Source organism: Vombatus ursinus, unplaced genomic scaffold (genome assembly GCF_900497805.2).
Source record: "Vombatus ursinus unplaced genomic scaffold, bare-nosed wombat genome assembly UNPS02009205.1, whole genome shotgun sequence".
NCBI classification, from domain to species: domain Eukaryota; kingdom Metazoa; phylum Chordata; class Mammalia; order Diprotodontia; family Vombatidae; genus Vombatus; species Vombatus ursinus.
In genome coordinates this window covers 21,986,016-22,005,196 of record NW_020948983.1, presented here as the reverse complement: position 1 = coordinate 22,005,196, position 19,181 = coordinate 21,986,016, and the positions used below count along the sequence as shown (strand labels likewise).

At 37.2% G+C, this 19,181-nt stretch overlaps 1 protein-coding gene across 1 annotated transcript in view; it reads left to right on the top strand.

Moving 5' to 3' along the window:
* Window positions 1-19,181, top strand: part of HDGFL3 (HDGF like 3) — an 82,275-nt gene that overhangs the window by 46,637 nt on the left and 16,457 nt on the right. Inside the window, exons 2-5 of the mRNA XM_027851490.1 lie at window positions 2,879-2,955; window positions 12,240-12,378; window positions 12,833-12,991; window positions 16,360-16,506. Of these exons, the coding sequence (XP_027707291.1) occupies window positions 2,879-2,955; window positions 12,240-12,378; window positions 12,833-12,991; window positions 16,360-16,506 (522 nt within the window). The remainder of the gene's footprint in view (window positions 1-2,878; window positions 2,956-12,239; window positions 12,379-12,832; window positions 12,992-16,359; window positions 16,507-19,181) is intronic.

Here is a 19,181-nt window from a genome sequence, read left to right as displayed (position 1 = left end):
AGGAGAAATAAGAAAGATGTTATAGATGATGAAGAGGGAGAGAGAGAATATGGGCTGAGGGGCTTGTCAAAAGCTGCAGAAGAGTAAAGGAAAATGAGACTTGAGAAAAGACCATTGAATTGAGCAGCTAAGAGATCATCAGTTTACTTTGAAAAGCACAGTTTCAGTAGAGTAGTGAGGAAAAAATCCTGATTGTGAGGGTGTGAGAAATGAGTGTCTGGTGAAGAGGTGAAAACAAAGAAAGATAACTCTTTCTGGGAGTGTGGTAGTGAAATAAAGGTGAGATATAAGAAGAAAGCTTGAAGGAAATACAGGTTGAAGTGAAAGGATTTTTTTAAAAAATGGAGGAGATATGTGCATGTTTATAGGTAGCAAAGAAGGAGTCAGTAGAAAGGAAAGGATTGACTCTGAAAGAGGAAAATAATGATCAATATATAGGGAGATAATGGTTATTGGGTTAAGTTCCTGTCAGAGAAGAGAGGGGATGGGATCAAGGGCACAATTGAAAGGGGTTGGTCTTGAGGAGAATGGATATCTCTTTAGAGACCAGAGTAAAGAAAGAAAAAAAGAAAGAAAAACAATTTGGAGATAGAGGAGAATTTTGAGGTGTGGGGTAAGGAAGAGTTCATAGCAGATGACTTCAATTTTCTCAATAAATCAATCAAGCATTATATTAAGTCTCCACCATGTGCTAGGTGCTGGGATAAAAAGTCAAAAAAAACAAAAACAAACAAACAAAACCAATCTCTGCCCTCAAGGAGCTTTCATTCTATGTTGGAATTAATAACATGAACACAAATATGGAAAAGCAAAATATATACAAAATTAATGCAAAGCAATTTTGGTGGGGAGAGGGTACTAGCAACTGGAGATCAGGATAGACTTTGTGAAGGAAGTGACATGTGAGTTTAGTTAGCCTTTAGGAAGAGAAAGATTCCAAAAGAATCAGGAGAAAGGTGTTAAAAGAACTCAGGAAGGAGAAAGTATTGAGAAGTAAGTGTCAAATTCTTTAGCAAGGTTAAAGGTTGAGGACTAAGAACAAGCTGTTTGAATAGGCAATTAAGAGAATTTTGTCAACCTTAGAGAGAGCAATTTCAGTTAAGCGATGAAGCTAGAAGCCAGATTACAAGGGCTTTAAATGACAAAGAGAGGATATGCAAGGTCTGAAAAGTGAGAAGAGTCGAACTGGAGGAACATAAATAATTCTTTTTTAAGAGTTTGGCCATAAAATGGAGGAGAAACCTAGGATGAAAGCTTATGTCAAGGTCACCTAAGAAATAGTTGAAATAAGGGGTTCTAGGAGAGAGGATAGTTGCAATAACCATTAGGGAAGGATGACAGTCAATCATGGAGTAATGGAAGGGTTGTTAAATGAAGACCTAGCTGACGTTAGGTAGCATGAATTTAATAAGATAATCAGATTCCAATTTTAGGCAGAATAGACCTAGATTAGGTCTACCTTATAATCTGAATAGATAGAAAACATCTTATCTTGGCCAAGATATTTTGTTCCCTACCTTATGGAAAACCCCTCTTCTCCTTACCAATGTATAGGATCATAGATTAAGAACTGGAAGGCACCTTAGACAATATCAGTTTAACATCCTCATTTTATAGGTAAGGAAAGTAAGGCCTAGAGAAATGAGATGACTTGCCCAAGGTCATCTTTCTGTCATCTGTGAAAAAAAGAGTTTACTAAGCAAATTAGTAATGTAAATAAGATTTCATGTGGTCACATAACCTACTGAAGAAAGCAAAGTATTTTAAGCATTTCATTACAAACTAGCATTAGTTGCATAGGACAATCTATTATGTACAAGTGCTTATCTACTCAGTAACACAGATTATACAGGACCATTGGCAATATTTTGTTGGGTTTAGTTTTGGGATTTGACAAGGGGGTTAGTTCAGATATGTGACTTCACTGATGGAGGGAACGCCTGTTTTGGATTTCCTTACATCTACCAATGAACATAAATAACTGTTTTACAACTTACAGTGTTAGAGAGTTACCTGAAAGTTGAGTGATTTGTCCAGGGTGACCCAGTAAAAGTGGCAGAGGTAGGATTTGAACCCAGGTCTTCTTTATGACTCTAATGACAGCTCTGTCTCTGCAATGCCATGCTGGGTTTGGGATGAGTGATAGTAATACAATTGAAAGTATTAAAATTACAATTCTTTGCAAATATTCTAAATTACTATTTTTCATTTATTCAAACCATATTCTTGGGGGCAGCTAGGTGGTGCAGTGGATAGAGCACCAGCCCTGGATTCAGGAGGAACTGAGTTCAAATTTGACCTCAGACACATAACACCTACTAGCTGTGTGACCCTGGGCAACTCACTTAACCCCATTGCCTAGCCAAAAAAAAAAAACAAACAAACTATATTCTCTTCTCCTTTATTCTGAATTAGTGAATTTTAAAAATAATTTACTAATTAACACCTCTTTAAAATACTTGTTTGAGAAAGAAGCTTAATTAAATTCTGTAGAGTTATTTAGTGAGAGTTGATTTGGAACCTGAGAGAATGAATGGTGGCATTTAAAAAGTTTGAGAATCACTGAGCTGGATATGCTAAGTGATCTATCTTGATGACAATATCTAATTTGAAATTTAAAAATGTGACTTAGAATCAAATTGTGACATTGTATTTCTAGCTTCTCAGTGCAGTGACCTGTTATTCTTTCTCTGGCATATAATTAAATGGCAACAACAACAAAATCTTAGTCTATGAGCAGCAGAACAGTCACTGTGCTTTGAAATTAGTCACAGAAAGAGCAGTGCTTATCAATTGTCATCCCTATATGAGATTCACCTGATTTACATGATTTATCTGAATGTTTGATAACAACCCTCTGTAATTTTATCCTCGACAGATTGATGAACTCCCAGAGGGAGCTGTGAAGCCTCCAGCAAATAAGTACCCAATCTTCTTTTTTGGCACCCATGAAACGTAAGTCAACAAAAATGCCATGTTCTTTAAAAATGAGTGTCTTATCAGATTACAACTTTTGGTTTTAATCTGGTAAAATATTGTTGATGAAGGAGCTACAACTTAACATGCTATCAAAACCAGTTTGATCAAAACAGAAAACAATGCCTTTTCATTAGAATAGACATATGAAACAATAAACATCTCTATCTTAAGACGTGAATATCTTTGGTATTGAATGGCATTACTTTTTCAGCTAGATACTGGCAAAAATATGGGGACCCTCTGCCAGTGTTCATACACATCCTGTATGTATCTCTGGTCCTACCATAGATTCCAGATTGCTCCCTTGTCTTTTCTTCAAACCCCAAAGAGTGGGGTAGGACTGCCTACTTCTCCAATATAAAAACTATCCCATTCTCATAGAGGAGTCTCTCTTTTTCCTGGTCCATTGCTGAACAAGACACAGTGTCTTAGCATGTCCTCTTCTAGTTCCAGAACAAGGAAATAGTCCTTTATAAATTTTTCTAAGGGTTTTGTTGTTGTTGTTGTTTAACTGCTTTTAACTATAGGAAAACCAAGGAGTGAAAATAATAAATCAAGGCAAGGTAAATTATGAAGTTTAGCTTCATAATTAGTACTCTTGATTCTACCACTCTGGCACATTCTTTAATCTTGTCTTGAGAGAAGGAAGCCTTGCCCACACCTTGTATACCTGAGGCTAGTGCTCTGTGATCCTTCTGGAAGGAAACCTGTATCCTAGGTACCATCTCACTCTTCGCCCTCAAGGATAAGACAGTTTTGAACACAGCTACTAATGGTGGGCTTTTGGGTATACAGAGGACTACTTAAGATTCTTTTACATCTCGTTATAAATTTCAAGCTGCATATCTATCACAGCTTCCTCTTTCACACACTAGCAAAATTATCCTAGAGCATTTTGCCTAAAATGCTTACCTCACAGGATTGTTGTGATAATCAAATGAAATACTGTACAGGAAGCATTTTGTAAACTTTAAAGTACTCGGTAAATGTCAGCTGTTGGTATTTTTATTCCTCACCTCTTCCTTCCCTTAACACAATAGAATCATAGAATTTTAGAGATGGAAGAGGTCTTTGAAATCATCTAGTTCAGCCTTTTAAGAGGGCATTAGATAGGAAATGATGCCTAACAAAGTGTGTCACTTTCCTTGCTAAATGAAATATGAACCTGCTCCACTATCCAGAACAGGAAGTAGAGTTTTTGCCTCCATTAAAAATGAATTAAGTATTTCAGGAATCCCTCTGCATCCAAATTTAGTAGCAATCAGAATGCTTTTTATAAGAAATCCTGGCCACATTTGCCAGAAATTATCGCACTTTTTTTTAAAGCACATACAACTTTCAACCCTCTCCAGCAGCCTCTGCTTGCACAGCTCATCATCGTTCGAATTTTGCTTCTTAGACTCACAGATGACTTGAATTTTTTCCTTAAATGTGATTGCTCCATCCTTGCAGGCCATACACCAAGTTGGACTCTGCTGGTTTTGCTTCCCAAATGTGCACTGCTATACCACCTTGTTTTTCAGCACACCCTTGAAACGTTTCTTCTGCCCACATTTATGGTTGCCTCACTTACAGCTCAAAGTAAGAAAACTCTTTGGGCAAATCCATTCCCTATACAGGTCAAACCCCATGGAGATGTATTGTGATGACTGGGCTGTATTAGTGCTGCTGGACTGGCTAGGATCCAAAATCTTGTTAATCTTGTGTCCCTAGTTAAGGTTCAGTAGAGTTGGAGGGTAAAGATGATAAAAGAACTCTTTGAGAATCTGAATATGAGGCCTTTGATAAGTTCATTTCTCAGAACCACATAGCCCTTCCAGCCCCTGCCAGTGCTTTGTAAGCCTCATTTTGGTTAGAAGCCTTATGCTACATTGGTGATTCTCATCTTCTTAAGGAGATGCTGACTTTTTCATTCCACTTTCTACAAATCCTCTGCTGATAAGCACTTGATTAGATATAGTGATATCTAGGAATTCAGAGATAGCTTACAATTCTGTAATACATGTTGGGAAAATGACCTCTAATATATACATAGGTACACATGCATGTACATGGACATTTAGAGAGATAAAACAAACAAACAAATATAGGTAAACCCTTGGATGGGAGGTAAGACATGGGGCAAGTCACCCTCTGTTTCCTTCTCCTTACCATTTTTGTATAGTACTTACTATGTACCAGGTACTATGCTAACTGCTTTACAATTATTTTCCCATATGATGATTCACACAAAACCCTGAGAGGTAGGTGCTATTATTATCCCTATTTTATATATGAGGAAACTCAGGTCTTCCTGACTACAGGCCCAGCCCTCTATCTACCAGGCTTTCTAGTTGCCCCAAATGAAATCTAGTTAAAATGAGCATGGCAGGCAATTTAAAAAGATTTTTAAGGAAGAAATGTAAGAGGGGCATAGTGTTCAGCCTGAAGGGTATGTACAGAAGAAAGGAAAGGGATGTTATTACCAAATAGCCAGCTCTCATCCCTCTGCCCCTTTTTTACATGCTGATTGGGTGCTTCACAACATTCTATCCATTTGTGCACACCACCTCCTTCTCTCTTTACCACTAGCACCCAGTAGTTTCTGTGGCCTGTTCTCTTTAATCTCTATCATAACACAGGACTCCCAAAGACATAGAGTCTGGGGGAAGTTTCCTTAGATTTGTCGTATACCAGGGATGGCTCCTTGCACAAAAATCCCAATCAAAAGATAAATATTATAGATAAGTGAGGGTATGTGGACTAGTAGAAATGAGAGACTGGATGAGCAGATAGGTGAGTGGTAACATGTGAAGACTGGGTGAAAAAGAGTGAGTTGATAATGGTATGAGTGTATTTTCTGGCTCTCACTTACCCTAATATAACTGCTTCCAGTTACCCTTTAGAAGTAACTCTCTGCTCTTTCCAGGAGAGAATAACCAGATGTCCTAGGTGCTGAAGCAGGGGTTATAACAGATTAGGCAAAGGTGAACTCATGGTCCAGATGGTCCAGAGTTAGCAGGGTTCAAGACAATAAGCTATTAGGTGGAACCTAAGGCAGCCCCAAGCAGTAAAGTGCAAAGAAGTAGCAATAGATTAGGCAAAAAATAGAAACTGATAGTCTTGATTTAGCACAGTCGAATTGTTAAAACATGTGCAGTCATTCCCAGTTCCTTTGCCCATCCTAAGATATCACAATTTCAAGGCACTTTCACCAGCTGGTCTCCCTGTTAAGAAAACTCTCCCCAGTTTATCAATGTAGCTTTATGTGAGGCTTTTCTGACACTACCTCTAAAGCAAGACACTTTAGGTTTAAATGGACATCAACTCATTAATTAAATGTGTGATCCCTGTGCAGGAGAATCCTCTACACAGGTCCATGAGCTTTTAGTATTTCATATAGATTTCAGCCCATTCATTCAACAAAGATTTAAGTGTGCTAGGTGCTGTAAGGGATTTTTTTTTTTAAAAAGTCAATGGCCTTTACCCTCAAGGAATTAATATTCCAGGAGAGATAAAACATAAGATTAGAGACTTAGAGCTGGAAAAGACCTTTGAGTCCAATATCCTTTTTTTATAAATGAAATGGAAGCCAAAGAAGGCCAGTGGGTTGTCCAGGGTTATGTAGCTAGCAAGTGTTCAAGGCAAAATTTGAATCCAGATAATTATGATTCGTATCCTATCTATTTCCTAATTCAGGGGGAGAGGATCTATGTCTTCAGAGAGTTTGCTTTATCAGATCTAGGTGGTACAATTCATAGAATCACAGAATCTCTGAGTTGGAAGGGACCTCAGTGATCACCTGGTCGAATACATACCTGAGCAATACTCTACTCTATAACATACCCAGCAAGTTGTCATTGAGTCTTTTTGTAAGACCTCAAGAAGGTGAGGAAACCCATCATCTCCCAAAACATTCCATTCCATTTTGGGATAACTCTAATCATTAGGGTGTTTTTCCTTTCAACAAGCCTAAATTTCTCTCTCTGAAACTTACTCTTATTGCTCCTATTGTGTTTTCAGGCCAGGGAATAAGGTGTTGTGGAAGAAACACTGGGTCTGGAATTAAGAGGACCTGAGTTTAAATCCTGCCTCTGATACTACCTGTGATGAGCAAATTAATTAGCCTCCCTGGGCCTTAGTTTCTTCCTCTATAGAATAAGGGGGTAGGACTCAAAGGCTTCTGAAGGTCCTTCTAAATCTATGATGTTAAGAAACCAAATTCCTTTTGCCCATGGCAGCCCTTCAGAGATTTGAAAATAGCTATTATGTCTCTCCTGAGTCTTCTCTTCTCTAGGCTAGACACCCCCAGTTATTTTACCCATTCTAATATGCCACATTTTAAGGCCCCATCATCTTACTGCTCTCCAATTTATCAATGTTCTTCAAAAACGTGGTACCCAGAACCAAACATAATACTTCAAATGTAGTTTGAACATAACAGAGTACAATGATGCTCACCTCCCTAGTCCAGGACACTCTGCCTCTCAATTCAATCTAAGATTGCATAGTTTTTTTGGCTGGCATATCACACTGTTTGACTCATTCTGAACTTGCAGAATACCCACTCAAATACCTTAAATTCTTCATCTGAAATGCCGTTTTGGGGGGAATTTTCTCCCCTAACAATGTTGGCCTTGGTTCTGATATGCTTTTGATTAGACTGTGAGCTCCCTGAGAACAGGGACTCTTTTTACCTTTCTTTGTATACCCAACACTTAGCACAGTGCCTGGCACAGAGTTGGTGCTTAATAAATCTTTATTGATTGATTTAAAAAGCCATTTTTTTCTGTGACACCTTATATGTATTCCTATCTCCTTGGTGTTTCATATACCATTTGCTGGGAAGGGAAGGGAGAACTAGTGTAACCAGGAAGGACAGTTAAGTAAAACAAAAGTGACACCTTGACCATATCAAACAACATATGCCTCATTAGGTATAGTCAACTACAGGTGGAGGTCCCCTCTTTACAAAGAGGAGGAAGGTTGGTTTCATCAGTTGTCTGATCTTTGCACTGATCTATGTTCATTGTTGAGTGTTATTTTCCTTTTTGTTATTATGTTGATATTTTCATGTTTCTTCTTACTTTGCTCTGTGTATAAAAATTAATCAATGAATAAGCATGTATTAAATGCCTACTATGAGCTAGGTACTATGGATATAAATACAAAGAATGAAACAATCTCAAGTATATACATATACATGTGTATATATACATACATACAGAATAGATAAAAAGAGAATAAATACAAATAAATATAAAGTAGATACAATATATTTATGCTCACGTTTCTCTGAATTCTTCATAATTGTCATTCCTTATGGCACAAAAATATTCTGTTATTCATATGCTATAGGCATCTACTTTGCTTCTAATTTCTTTTGCCACAAAAAGTATTGCTCTAAATATTTTGGGATCTTCCCCTTTGTCTTGAGATTAATTGCCAAGTAGTGGTATTCCTGGGCCAAAGGAAATTCTATATATTTTTCAAGGCCCAGTTTAAGTTCCATTTCCTTCATGAAGCACTTGTTAACTACTCCAGGACACATTTATCTGTCCCCTACCCTCAAGTTTCTAATGGCTATAAGCCATACCACCCAACTAAGCCTTTAAAAATAATTAAATTTTTGCATTTTGCTGCAGTTGTTACATATGTGTTTGTCTTGTCTTCCCAACTAGATTATAAACTTCTTTAAGCACAAGAATGTATGATGTCTTTTATTTCTTCTGCATCTCTAATCACACCTATCAAAGCTCATTTTAAGGGACATTCATTAAATTCTTTTTGCTATAGCTGCTAAAAAAAAAGACTAACTCAGTTCTTAGATTTTATTAGAAATATCATATCTAGATTATAGAAACTAATATTCCCATTACATATTTTAAACATGCTATCTGGAATATCACGTTCAGTAATGGATTATACATTGTTAGAGGAACCTTGACAAATTAGAGATTAGAGATCAGTATAGTGATTGATCTATAGACTGTTGTATTGAAGAAAAGTGGAGGGAACTGAAAATATTTAGCCTGGAGGAAAGAAGACTTAGGGAAAATGTGATAACAATCTTTAAATATTTAAAGAGAAAAATATATAAAGAGAATGAAAATGTATTTTATATTGTTCCAGAATGTAAATGAACCAGTGATAGAAGTAGCTTTTTGTTTAGTATAAGAAAGAACTTTCTATGAACCAGTTTCAAGTCAACAAGGATTTATGAAGTACATACTCTGTACCAGGCACTGTGCTAAGCACTGGGAAGATAAATACAAGCAAAATAAAAACAGACCCTGTCCTTTAAGAGGTTATTTTTTTTTAACCAAAAAATCAATAAGCATTTATTGAATACATTTTTTTTACAAGCACTAGAGATACAAAGACAAAAGTGAAACAGTTCCTGCCCTCAAAGAGCTTTCAGTTTCTCTGAGGGAGATAGATAGCTTGTACATATATAGCCTTCATAAGATGGTGGTGCTTGAATTGAGCCTTAAAAGAAGCTAGGAATTCTAAAAGGTAGAAATGAACAGGGAATGCAGACTTAGATGGGAGATAGGGGTTACTTGAGGAATACAGTCATTTAAGCTGTGTATTCGTTGAAAGAGGCTAATTATAAACTAAGGCTAGAAAAGTTAGCACAGGTTCCTGGTTATGGAGGGTTCCTAATGCCAAACAGAGGTAATTGGGAGCCACTGAAATTATTTTTGAGGAGGTGAGTGATATGATTGGATCCGCAAATTGGGAAAATCACTTGTTAGTGATGTTTGGCTCTTCAAGGATGATGGATTGGAATCAGGACTCAGGCAGACCATTTGAGGATGACACCTCGTTTGTGAGCTTGGTGACCAAAAAGATGGTAATGCCCTCAGCAGTGTTCAGGAAGTTTGAAAGAGGGGTGAGTTTTGGGAGAAAGATAATGAATTCTGTTTTAGACTTAATTGAGTTTGAGATGCTTATGGAACATCCTGTTTTAAATGGTCAATAGCCAACTGATGATGCTTGACTAGAGCTCAGGAGGGAGACCAGGGCTGGACATTTTGTCGTCATCGTGGGGATAATTAAACCTACAGAAGCTAATGAAATCATGAGAGTATATAAAGAGAAGAGGTTCAGGACAAAGCCTTGGGGTGGACCCACAGTTAGAGGGGAGGATATGGATGATGATACAACAAAGGAGACCAAGGAGTGGTCAGACAGGTAAGGAGAGAAATGAGAGAGCACTGTCACGAAAACCCAGAGAAGAGAGAATATTTAGTTGGAGGTGGTCAACAGTGTCCAATGCTGCAGAGAGGTCAAGAAGGATGATGACTGAGAAATAGTCATCAGATTTGTCAATTAAGAGATCACTGGAAATTGGTAATTTAAGATCAGATCCTTCTAGCTTGGTTGTAATGTGGCCTTAGGTTAACTTGTGAACGTCTCAGTCTCCTCATGTTAGTCTTTTGAAAATCCTATAATCAGCATCTTTTCCTTTTGGTTGGGAAGAGGGGCAGAGAAGGACTTGGAGACCCCGATTTGACCACCGAGTGGTGTTTCAAACCCCAAGTCCTTCCCTCTGCTGTAGGGTGGGACCGGGTGGGGGGAGGGGTGGGGGGTGAATAGGAGGATGCGGCCTTGCCCTGCAAGGTCTTCGTGCCCCGCCCCCTTCTCGCCCCAGGGAGGTGCCTCTGCCTCACCTGCCCTCCGGCCTTTGTGTCCGGCAGCCCACTGCTTGCTCTCACTGGGGACTCAGGCTGGAGGCGAAGGGGTTTGGGGATTTTGCAGGTAATGGAAAACAAGTCTTTGGAAAGAGAAGTGCTCCCCAGGGCCCGGACCCTACGCTGCTCCCCTGGGCCGAGGTGGCTTTTTATCTAGATTTTACAAAGCCGGCCTCTCTGGGTCAGGCTGATGGGCCGCGAGCCCCCGGGCCGCCGCTGAGAGCGGGGCTCCTCGGAACGGAGGAGGTTACATTTTAACGGGGAAGATAAAAACACATGAAAGGAAGTAGAAAGGGGGTAGGGAGAAAACACATAAAAACAAGCCAAAGGTACCAGGAAAATACCTGGTGCTGGAGAAAATTAGAACAGTGCAGCCTGGTAGGAAGTGAAGAGATGGCCCATCTGGCTGCCCCTTTTAAATGGAGGTTCTGGCAAGAACCTGTCCAATCAGAGAGAAGGACCCCAGGGACAGAGAGTGCTTCTGAGGTGTGATTTCCAGGGATAATAATGGTTGCTATAAAAATAATTTCTTCATTGAATGGGAAGTTGGACAAAGTGACTCTTTCTTGGCCTCAGTTTCCTCATCTGTAAAATGTGTAGCTTTACATAAAGAAAAATATTTCTAAGGTTCCTTCTAATCCTAAATCCTCTGATCCTGTGGTCTTTAAATTCTTTTACAACTTAGACACTCCATGGTTGATTAAGAGAAGGTCAGTTGTTAGTGAGGAGAACATGTGATGTTAGCTAATGATTGATTTTAATATGCATAATAGGGTTTATTACTGTTTATTCCCGCAGCATTTTGATCTTTTAAGATCAATGTTTTTTTCAGTTTCTAGAAATTTTACTGGGGAATAATTAGTTAATGTGTAGTTGATTTTTACTGTTATATTACATTTTGTATCTAATGTTGCTACCACTATATTACTCTTTATTTTATAAAATTTGGTAGTATAATAAGAATCAATGGGCCTTAAATGTTCATTAAACAAGTCTTGGGGATAGGGATAGGACCTTTGATTTCACTGATATAGGGAACTTCTAGATGAGGAAATTCTACCAATGCAAGTCAGCCTGTCGCTGTATCTCATAGCTTATTGAATTGCCTAGAACACCAAAGGGTTGAATGACTTATCCAGAGCTACAGAGACTGAAAATGTCTGAAGATAAGTTGAACTCATTTAGGTCTCCTGGCACTAAAGCCAGCACTCCATCTATTATGCTATGCTACAGTAAGTCTTAAGTAGATGAAAAATAAAAAATTGTCCTGAGACTAGAATCAGCCATCCATTTTTTCAACACCTATTCTTTAAGCAGCCTTTGTATACAAAATACTGTGCTAGCCACTTCAGGGTGAGGATGGTGTTAAGAAGTGATAAGAACTGTTTTCTTTGGTGCTTACCTTTTTGATGAACTACTTTAGGGTGCTTGTTTCTTAAAATATATTTGTTACTTACCTGATAAGTATTTTTTAAATTAGTGTGTTCATTGGGTTAAGTGAAAAATGCCTTGACTGTGTTGCTGTTGATGTTTAGATGTATTACATTTGAAAAGACAGTTATATTTCCCATGTCTTTTCTGCAGAGCATTTCTGGGGCCCAAAGACCTTTTCCCTTATAAAGAATATAAAGATAAGTTTGGAAAGTCTAACAAAAGAAAAGGATTTAATGAAGGCTTGTGGGAAATAGAAAATAATCCCCGAGTCAAGTTTACTGGATACCAGGTAAAGAATTTATATTATTTTCCTTCAAATCTCATCTCTTAGTTTTAGCTTTTATGCTGTAATGATCTTGTGCAGACATATATTCTTTCTGCTAATTGGTTGATTACCTACTAGGAACACAAACTCTCTACTCCAGAAGACCAGCTAAATGTTTTCAGTAAATAGTGCTCCTAATGCTGTGACTGACTATGACTTTAATGTGCAGGTTTCCATCATCAAAACTTGATTGGTCCCTTCAGAGTTAAAGCTTCTTCATCTGATCATTGATGTTTAAGTGGCCACTGGAAGAAATTCTTTCTGCCAGACCTTTCTCTCCAGAGCCTTAAGAATAAGCCAAGCTGTTTCTAAGTAAAATGCCTAAAGTATAGCCATTTCTTATCACCATTTCCATGTGAGTATGTGTGTCTGTGGTACTTTGCACAATGTAATTAGCTGATCTTTTATTATTTTTCAGGCAATTCAGCAACAGAGCTCTTCTGAAACTGAGGGTGAAGGAGGCAATACTGCAGATGCCAGCAGTGAGGAGGAAGGTGATAGAGTAGAAGAAGATGGAAAAGGCAAAAGAAAGAATGAAAAAGCTGGCTCAAAACGGAAAAAATCATACACTTCAAAGGTTACAGAGGAGCTTTTCCTATTGTAACTAATGTCACATGCATGATAAAAGGGCATGCTCCCTTCTGGTCTAAATAGTCACTAATAGATGTTTACTGGGTGCCTACTCTATGTAAGCCCTATGTAAGTCTCTTTGGGGAATTCGAAGGACGTGAAAAACATGGCCCTGCCAACCAGGAGTTTAAACTTTAGCTGTGGAACAAGAGACTGTATTTGTCATTCTACAGGAGTGTAAACTCTAATGAAATCCAACTTACCAGACGAGATAAGCTCAAATGACATTTTAGAAACTGCAAGTAAGACAGTGCTTCAAAGTAGGGAGGTAGTGTCTAAATTGGTTGCAAAAGACAGGAGTGTTGTCATCTTGTTGGGTTTATTATAATTGATTTGTCACACAGGTATAATTGAATACTTAAACAACTTGTTCTGTTTAAATTCTGTTTGGTGCTTATGTAATAATAGGTTAGCTATATTTTAAGTATCTCTTACAAGTAAGTACTAAATATTTTTCATCCCTTCATATCCTCAAATGTTCAGCTGTGAACTTCATTTCTAAACCCACATATATTTATTTTGAATAGCTTATTATGGCTTAATTAACTCCTTTATAGTATAGGTGATTCCTTAAATTGTATTCACTAGTTCATATTGCAAGTTTAAGTATAGTGCAGGTATGTATGACCTTAAATATCATTGTTTCATTTTATGATTGGTCAAACAATCCCTAAGAAGGGAGCCTAGGGTTGGTGCTGGTGGAAGGAATGATATATTTACTCAGAAGTTACTAAGAAATATTTCACTCATTTACTTCGAGTTGTATTTTTTTAAGCTCTTACTAAGAATTCTAAAAGATATAATGGCACATTAAAGTTCATAAAGTACTTTCCTAACAGTAACCACCAATGAGGCAAGTAGTGTGTTATTATCCTCAGTATACAATGAGGAAACTGAGTTTCAGAAAGGTTAAGTGCCTTTCCAAGAGTGACACAGCCAGAAAGAATTAGAAGTAGTGTTCAAACTCAGTGTCTCTCGACCCCAAGTCCAGGATTCTCTCCACTCTGCTGTTATGCCACATTAGATACATGTTTAAATTCTTGGCCCACAATTAAAAGTATAAAACACTACATTTATCCTTTATAAATTACAGAAAGAAAAAAATTACCCTAGAAAATATTTAATGAACATTGAAGTGAGGGGAATGTTTATCTCCTATTCCATGTCACACACAGTCTTAATAGATATTTTAGTCATAGGTGATCTGTACCAGATATAATCCTAATAAAATTAGAACCTCTCCCTTCCTAGTCAACTAAAGTCAGATTTAATCAGGTATCCAGAGAGAGACATTATGGCAAAGTAGATAGAGAGCCAACCTCTGAGTCAGAAAGCCCTGTGTTCAAGTTCTGTCTCAGAAACATACCAACTGTGTAAACAAAGGCAAGCCATTTTCATCATTTGGTGCCCCAGGCAACTGTAAAACTCTCTATTTCCAAGCATTTGCTTATTTGTATTGATAAAGGAAGCATCCTCACTGGGAGAGCCTCTATCAATCAAATCACAGGTTTGGTCTAAAAAAAAAAAAAAGCTGAACATGACAGGAACATGTTCCATTGTGAGTGGGGTGAGAAGTGAAGAAGTACTGATCTACCTAAATTTGGCTCCAAAGTGATTAGAGGTTATCATCATTTTTTCTCTCCAGTTAATGTGGACGGAAGATCATAACGTTATGTGATCATAATGCCCTAGCCTCAAGTTAGATTTTGAAAACTCTAATTTCCCCAAATGCCTTTGAAGCTTATTGTATATGCTGTTTTCTCACATTTGGTCTTTTATTACAAAGTGGTCCTCTTTGGCACTATTGGACATTATACATATATATATTGCATAAGCAGTTGGGGTTAAGTGACTTGCCCAGGGTCTCACAGCTAGTAAGTATCAAGTGTCTGAGGTCAGATTTCAACTCTGGTCCTCCTGACTCCAAGGTCAGAGCTCTATTCACTGTGCCACCTAGCTGCCCCATATGCTGTATTTTTAAAATTATCTTTTCTTTATTTACTAGGAAAATAAAAAGCATTTTTCTTTTTTCTTTATTGTAATAATTTCTAAATTATCTAAATGTGGATAAATATGGATAATCATATCTCTGGTTATATATGTAAACATATTTTAAACTCTGTCATCTAATGTGAAAATCATCCAATTTTAGCCAAATTATAACTTCCATTTTGGTCTTGATTATTTGATTCGGTTAAGTAAAATAGAATCTTGTAGAGAATTTAAGTGAACAGTATTTCTCTTGATTCAGTTATATTTTGTGTCTTTATATCTATCAAGCGACTTTTTCTCTTCAGAAATTACATGGTTTGTTTGTTTTTTTATTGGTTGTGTGGCTAAGCACCAATTTGCCGATCCAGTGTATTTTTTTCAGTGACTAAATCACTTTTATCTAACAACACAGTGAGGGGACTGATAAATCCTTAAAAGAAAAGTGTTATAGAAATGTTAAGTGGTACTCTTTCCTTTAAGGTATATTAGTATAGACCTACTTATTAGTGAATTCATGGTTATTCAGTTAAACATCTCTGGCTGGAAAACCATTAAAAATTCAGACTTTAGCAATTTCTTACTTTCTCCTACTCTGATTTCAAGTACTTAATGACAAGAGAATAGGACTCATCTACCAGCATGATCCTTGGTTTTTAAGTAGGTATAATTGAAATGATTAAAGTTCATTATGTTAGTAGTTTTTAACAATTAGTTTTTCTAATGCTGTTCTCACAGTGTATCTTTTGGTGCTTAATCACCAGACAAAATTTAAAGTTTTGTCATAGTGACAAAAGTAGAAATGACAAAAATAGAATACTATGTATTCCATTAATGTAACCCAAAAGGAGATTTAATTCAAATGGCCGTATTCTGTTTCCCCTTATGGAAAAATTCTCTACTAGAGTCAATGGCTAACTTAATAGGCTATCTGTTCTGGTTGCATGTTGGCAATGTATTCTAAATTCACAAACTGTTCTGAGCTTCAAGTTGAGAATTGTAGTGCTGTGAGACCTGAGAGATCATTTAGTCCAGTCCCTTATTTTCTAAATGATGAAACTAAGCCCAAGAAAGGTTGAATGACTCTCCCAAGGTCATTAGATAGTAGTTGTTCCAGGACTATATAAAGCTCGTTTTCCCCCTGACTCCCAGCTTCATTTTTCCTGCTGCACTGCATTGCATCAAAGACAGCCTCTCAAGCAGTGAATTGCTCCAATGATAGAGAAGACTTTTTGCTGCCACATTTGATGGGCTTCTCTTGCTTTCTAACTTGAATTTCAGCTTTTGACTCTGTTTTTTTTTTTTTTAACGTGTCTAAACTTTTAGAAATCCTCTAAGCAGTCACGGAAATCTCCAGCAGATGAAGATGACAAGGACTGCAAAGAGGAAGAAAATAAGAGTGGCTCTGAGGCTGGAGATGCAGGCAATGACACAAGAAACACATCTTCAGACTTGCAGAAAACCAGTGAAGGGGTAATTCTGTGCTTATGCTATTCTCTTACTTTCCATTGCATTAGAAATCCTTTTGCTGGAGAATCAGGGCCCTTCTGTCAATGATATTCCTACCAGCAGCAAAATCTAAAGGAGTATTAGGTACAATATATATTGCTAAATAGTGAAATGCACAACTGTTCTTAAATGTGGGCATAGATACCTCCCCAGAGTATTATCCTGAGTTCAGAGAGCCTGAGGACAGAAATTAGCTTGATGGGTAGTGTACCTGATGATTGGAACTTGGCACCATATTTACGTATTATTTCTTAAAGGAAGGTGTTAAATGCTTCAAAGGTGTATTGAAATTGATGAGTACTACTTGAAATCTGACAGCAGTATTTCTCTTAATTAAATTAAATATCAATTAATTAAATTTTCAGTAGTATAACTAAAAAAATATTATGGCTGATTCTTCTCTCTCAGAATTTATCAGCATATACATGGGAACAGGCTTTTTTACATTATCTTTCTTGAATACATATGAAACTCATGCTAATTTCTGAAGTCACAGGAGTTCCACCTTTATAGGAATATTACTGAGAAGGAAAAATTGTTCATAGAAATTTTCCAGCTATCTATCCTATTGTTCTGTCTTGAGAGGTTAGTTGGTAACCATTTTAAAATAGTAAGATTAATTGGCCATGAGATGGCACTATTTGTATACTGCTGAAGTATAGGTCCATACATTTACGGTGCTGCACGGTTTATTATTATCACAATACTATTAAGTTCTAATTTCAGTTGCACTTTTTCTCAGACTTAATTTAGCGGAGCTGATGTATTTCAGTGAGGCAGAAAAGCATTTCAGGCTAATATATCTTATAATAAAATTAGAGACAAAGGCAGAACTTAGCAGTTTCAGTGCTCTTCTCTCAGAGACCAGCTTGAAGTGCACATTTAAAAACATTGGATGTTTTGAGTAGCCCTGAAAGTATTAGAGGGTTAGGTTTGGATTTTTTTTAAAAAAGTATTCTCAAGTTATCTCTCAGAAATAAAAATACAAAATATGGCAGAGCCTCAAATGATTAAGTAGAGTATATTGCAGAATAGTACTTACAGTTTAGTAACTCCTGCATATTTGGGGGAAACTAAGTGGCCCTTTTGATGATTTTGAACTTTGCACAAAAAGGTTTTGAATTTATAGGGCCTTGTTAAGGGCCTAAACTCTGAATTCTGCTTGAACCTCAGTTTTTGTTGTTGTGGTTGTGGTTGTTGCTTTGTTTCTTGGTTCTTCTCAGCAAAAGTTTGAACCTCTTTGAATCTTTAGGAATTTATGTAAATCAGACTGCTGAAGATGACCCCTGAACTGTCTTTTGCTCACCTGATTTCTGCAGAATTCATATTCTTCGAGCTGCTTATATTGGTTAAAACCATAGTTTTATTTGGTTTTACCTAAAACCGACACTGAGTTGTTTTGGAAGAGGATTTAGGCATTCAGTAATGTAAAAACCTTGTGTTCTCTCCACTCTTTTGGTCAGAAACAGCTGAGTGGCACAGTGCATAATGTTGGACTTGGAATCAAGAAGACCTGAATTCAAAACCTGCATCAGCCACTTAACTTCTTTATGTCTCTGTTTCCTTATCTGTAAAATGGGGATAGATAGCACCTACCTCCAAGGATTATTGTGAAGATCAAAGAAATAATAAATGTAAAACATTTTATAAACCTTAAAGCATTATATAAATACTAGTTATTATTATTAATAATAATTTCTTAGAATATGTTACTCCCCTTCTTTCTATAAGCCAGCCAGGAAATTAGCAGTTCTTACTAAATATTCTATTCAAGCTACTATGTGGTACTTCCTAACAGAAGATTTTATAGTTTTTCTAAAGGAAAAAGTTAATCATAACAGGATTTTGTGTTGCTATACCTAAAGTGTTGGTTCCAAATGGATAGTAGGAGTAGTTTTTCCTTAGGTGTGAGCAGAGCCAAGATAGAGTACCTGGAATATGGGCATGAATTTGTCAATGGTGTGTAGCATGGACTGGTGTGGGGAGAAGCTTGAAGCAGGGAAATTGGTTAATTTGAGGAGCATCTAAGTGAATATTAAGATCCACTAGTAGAAGAACAGGAGCTGGGGAGGAGAGAAAGATGGTGAACCAGAGATTGAAAGGAGGCAGAAACCTAGGAGTTGGTATAATATAGCTACCATAACATGGGTCAAGTGGAAAAGTTTGATTGAGTAGACTTCAAAAGAAGAACTAACACTGCAAAGACACAATATATTCCTGCCGTGAGAAAGTATCTGTACTGGTAATTATAATGCAATTCCTATTTGTGTTGCAGATATGCAAAGTTGATAAGGGACAGGCAGTCCTTTATGCCCTTCATATTGGGTTATACATATCCACAATAACTCATTAAAGAAGGAAATTCCTACATGTCACCATGTCTCAAGAATGAATAGATTTGTATTCCTATTTCTGAGAAAGGTACAGATGACATATGGAAATAAAAAATTAAGGTCATTGTAGGTCATTCAAGATATCCACATCTTGGAGTTTCCCTCATTGATTTAGTATAAATGGGATGGAGGCAGATGTCCTAATGATTGTCTGTGCCCACTTCAGTGGGATGACTAGGACTAAGATTGGAGCTAGAAAGAATCATGTGCTTCTAGGTAGACAGGCTAAACAGGTAGACACTCCTG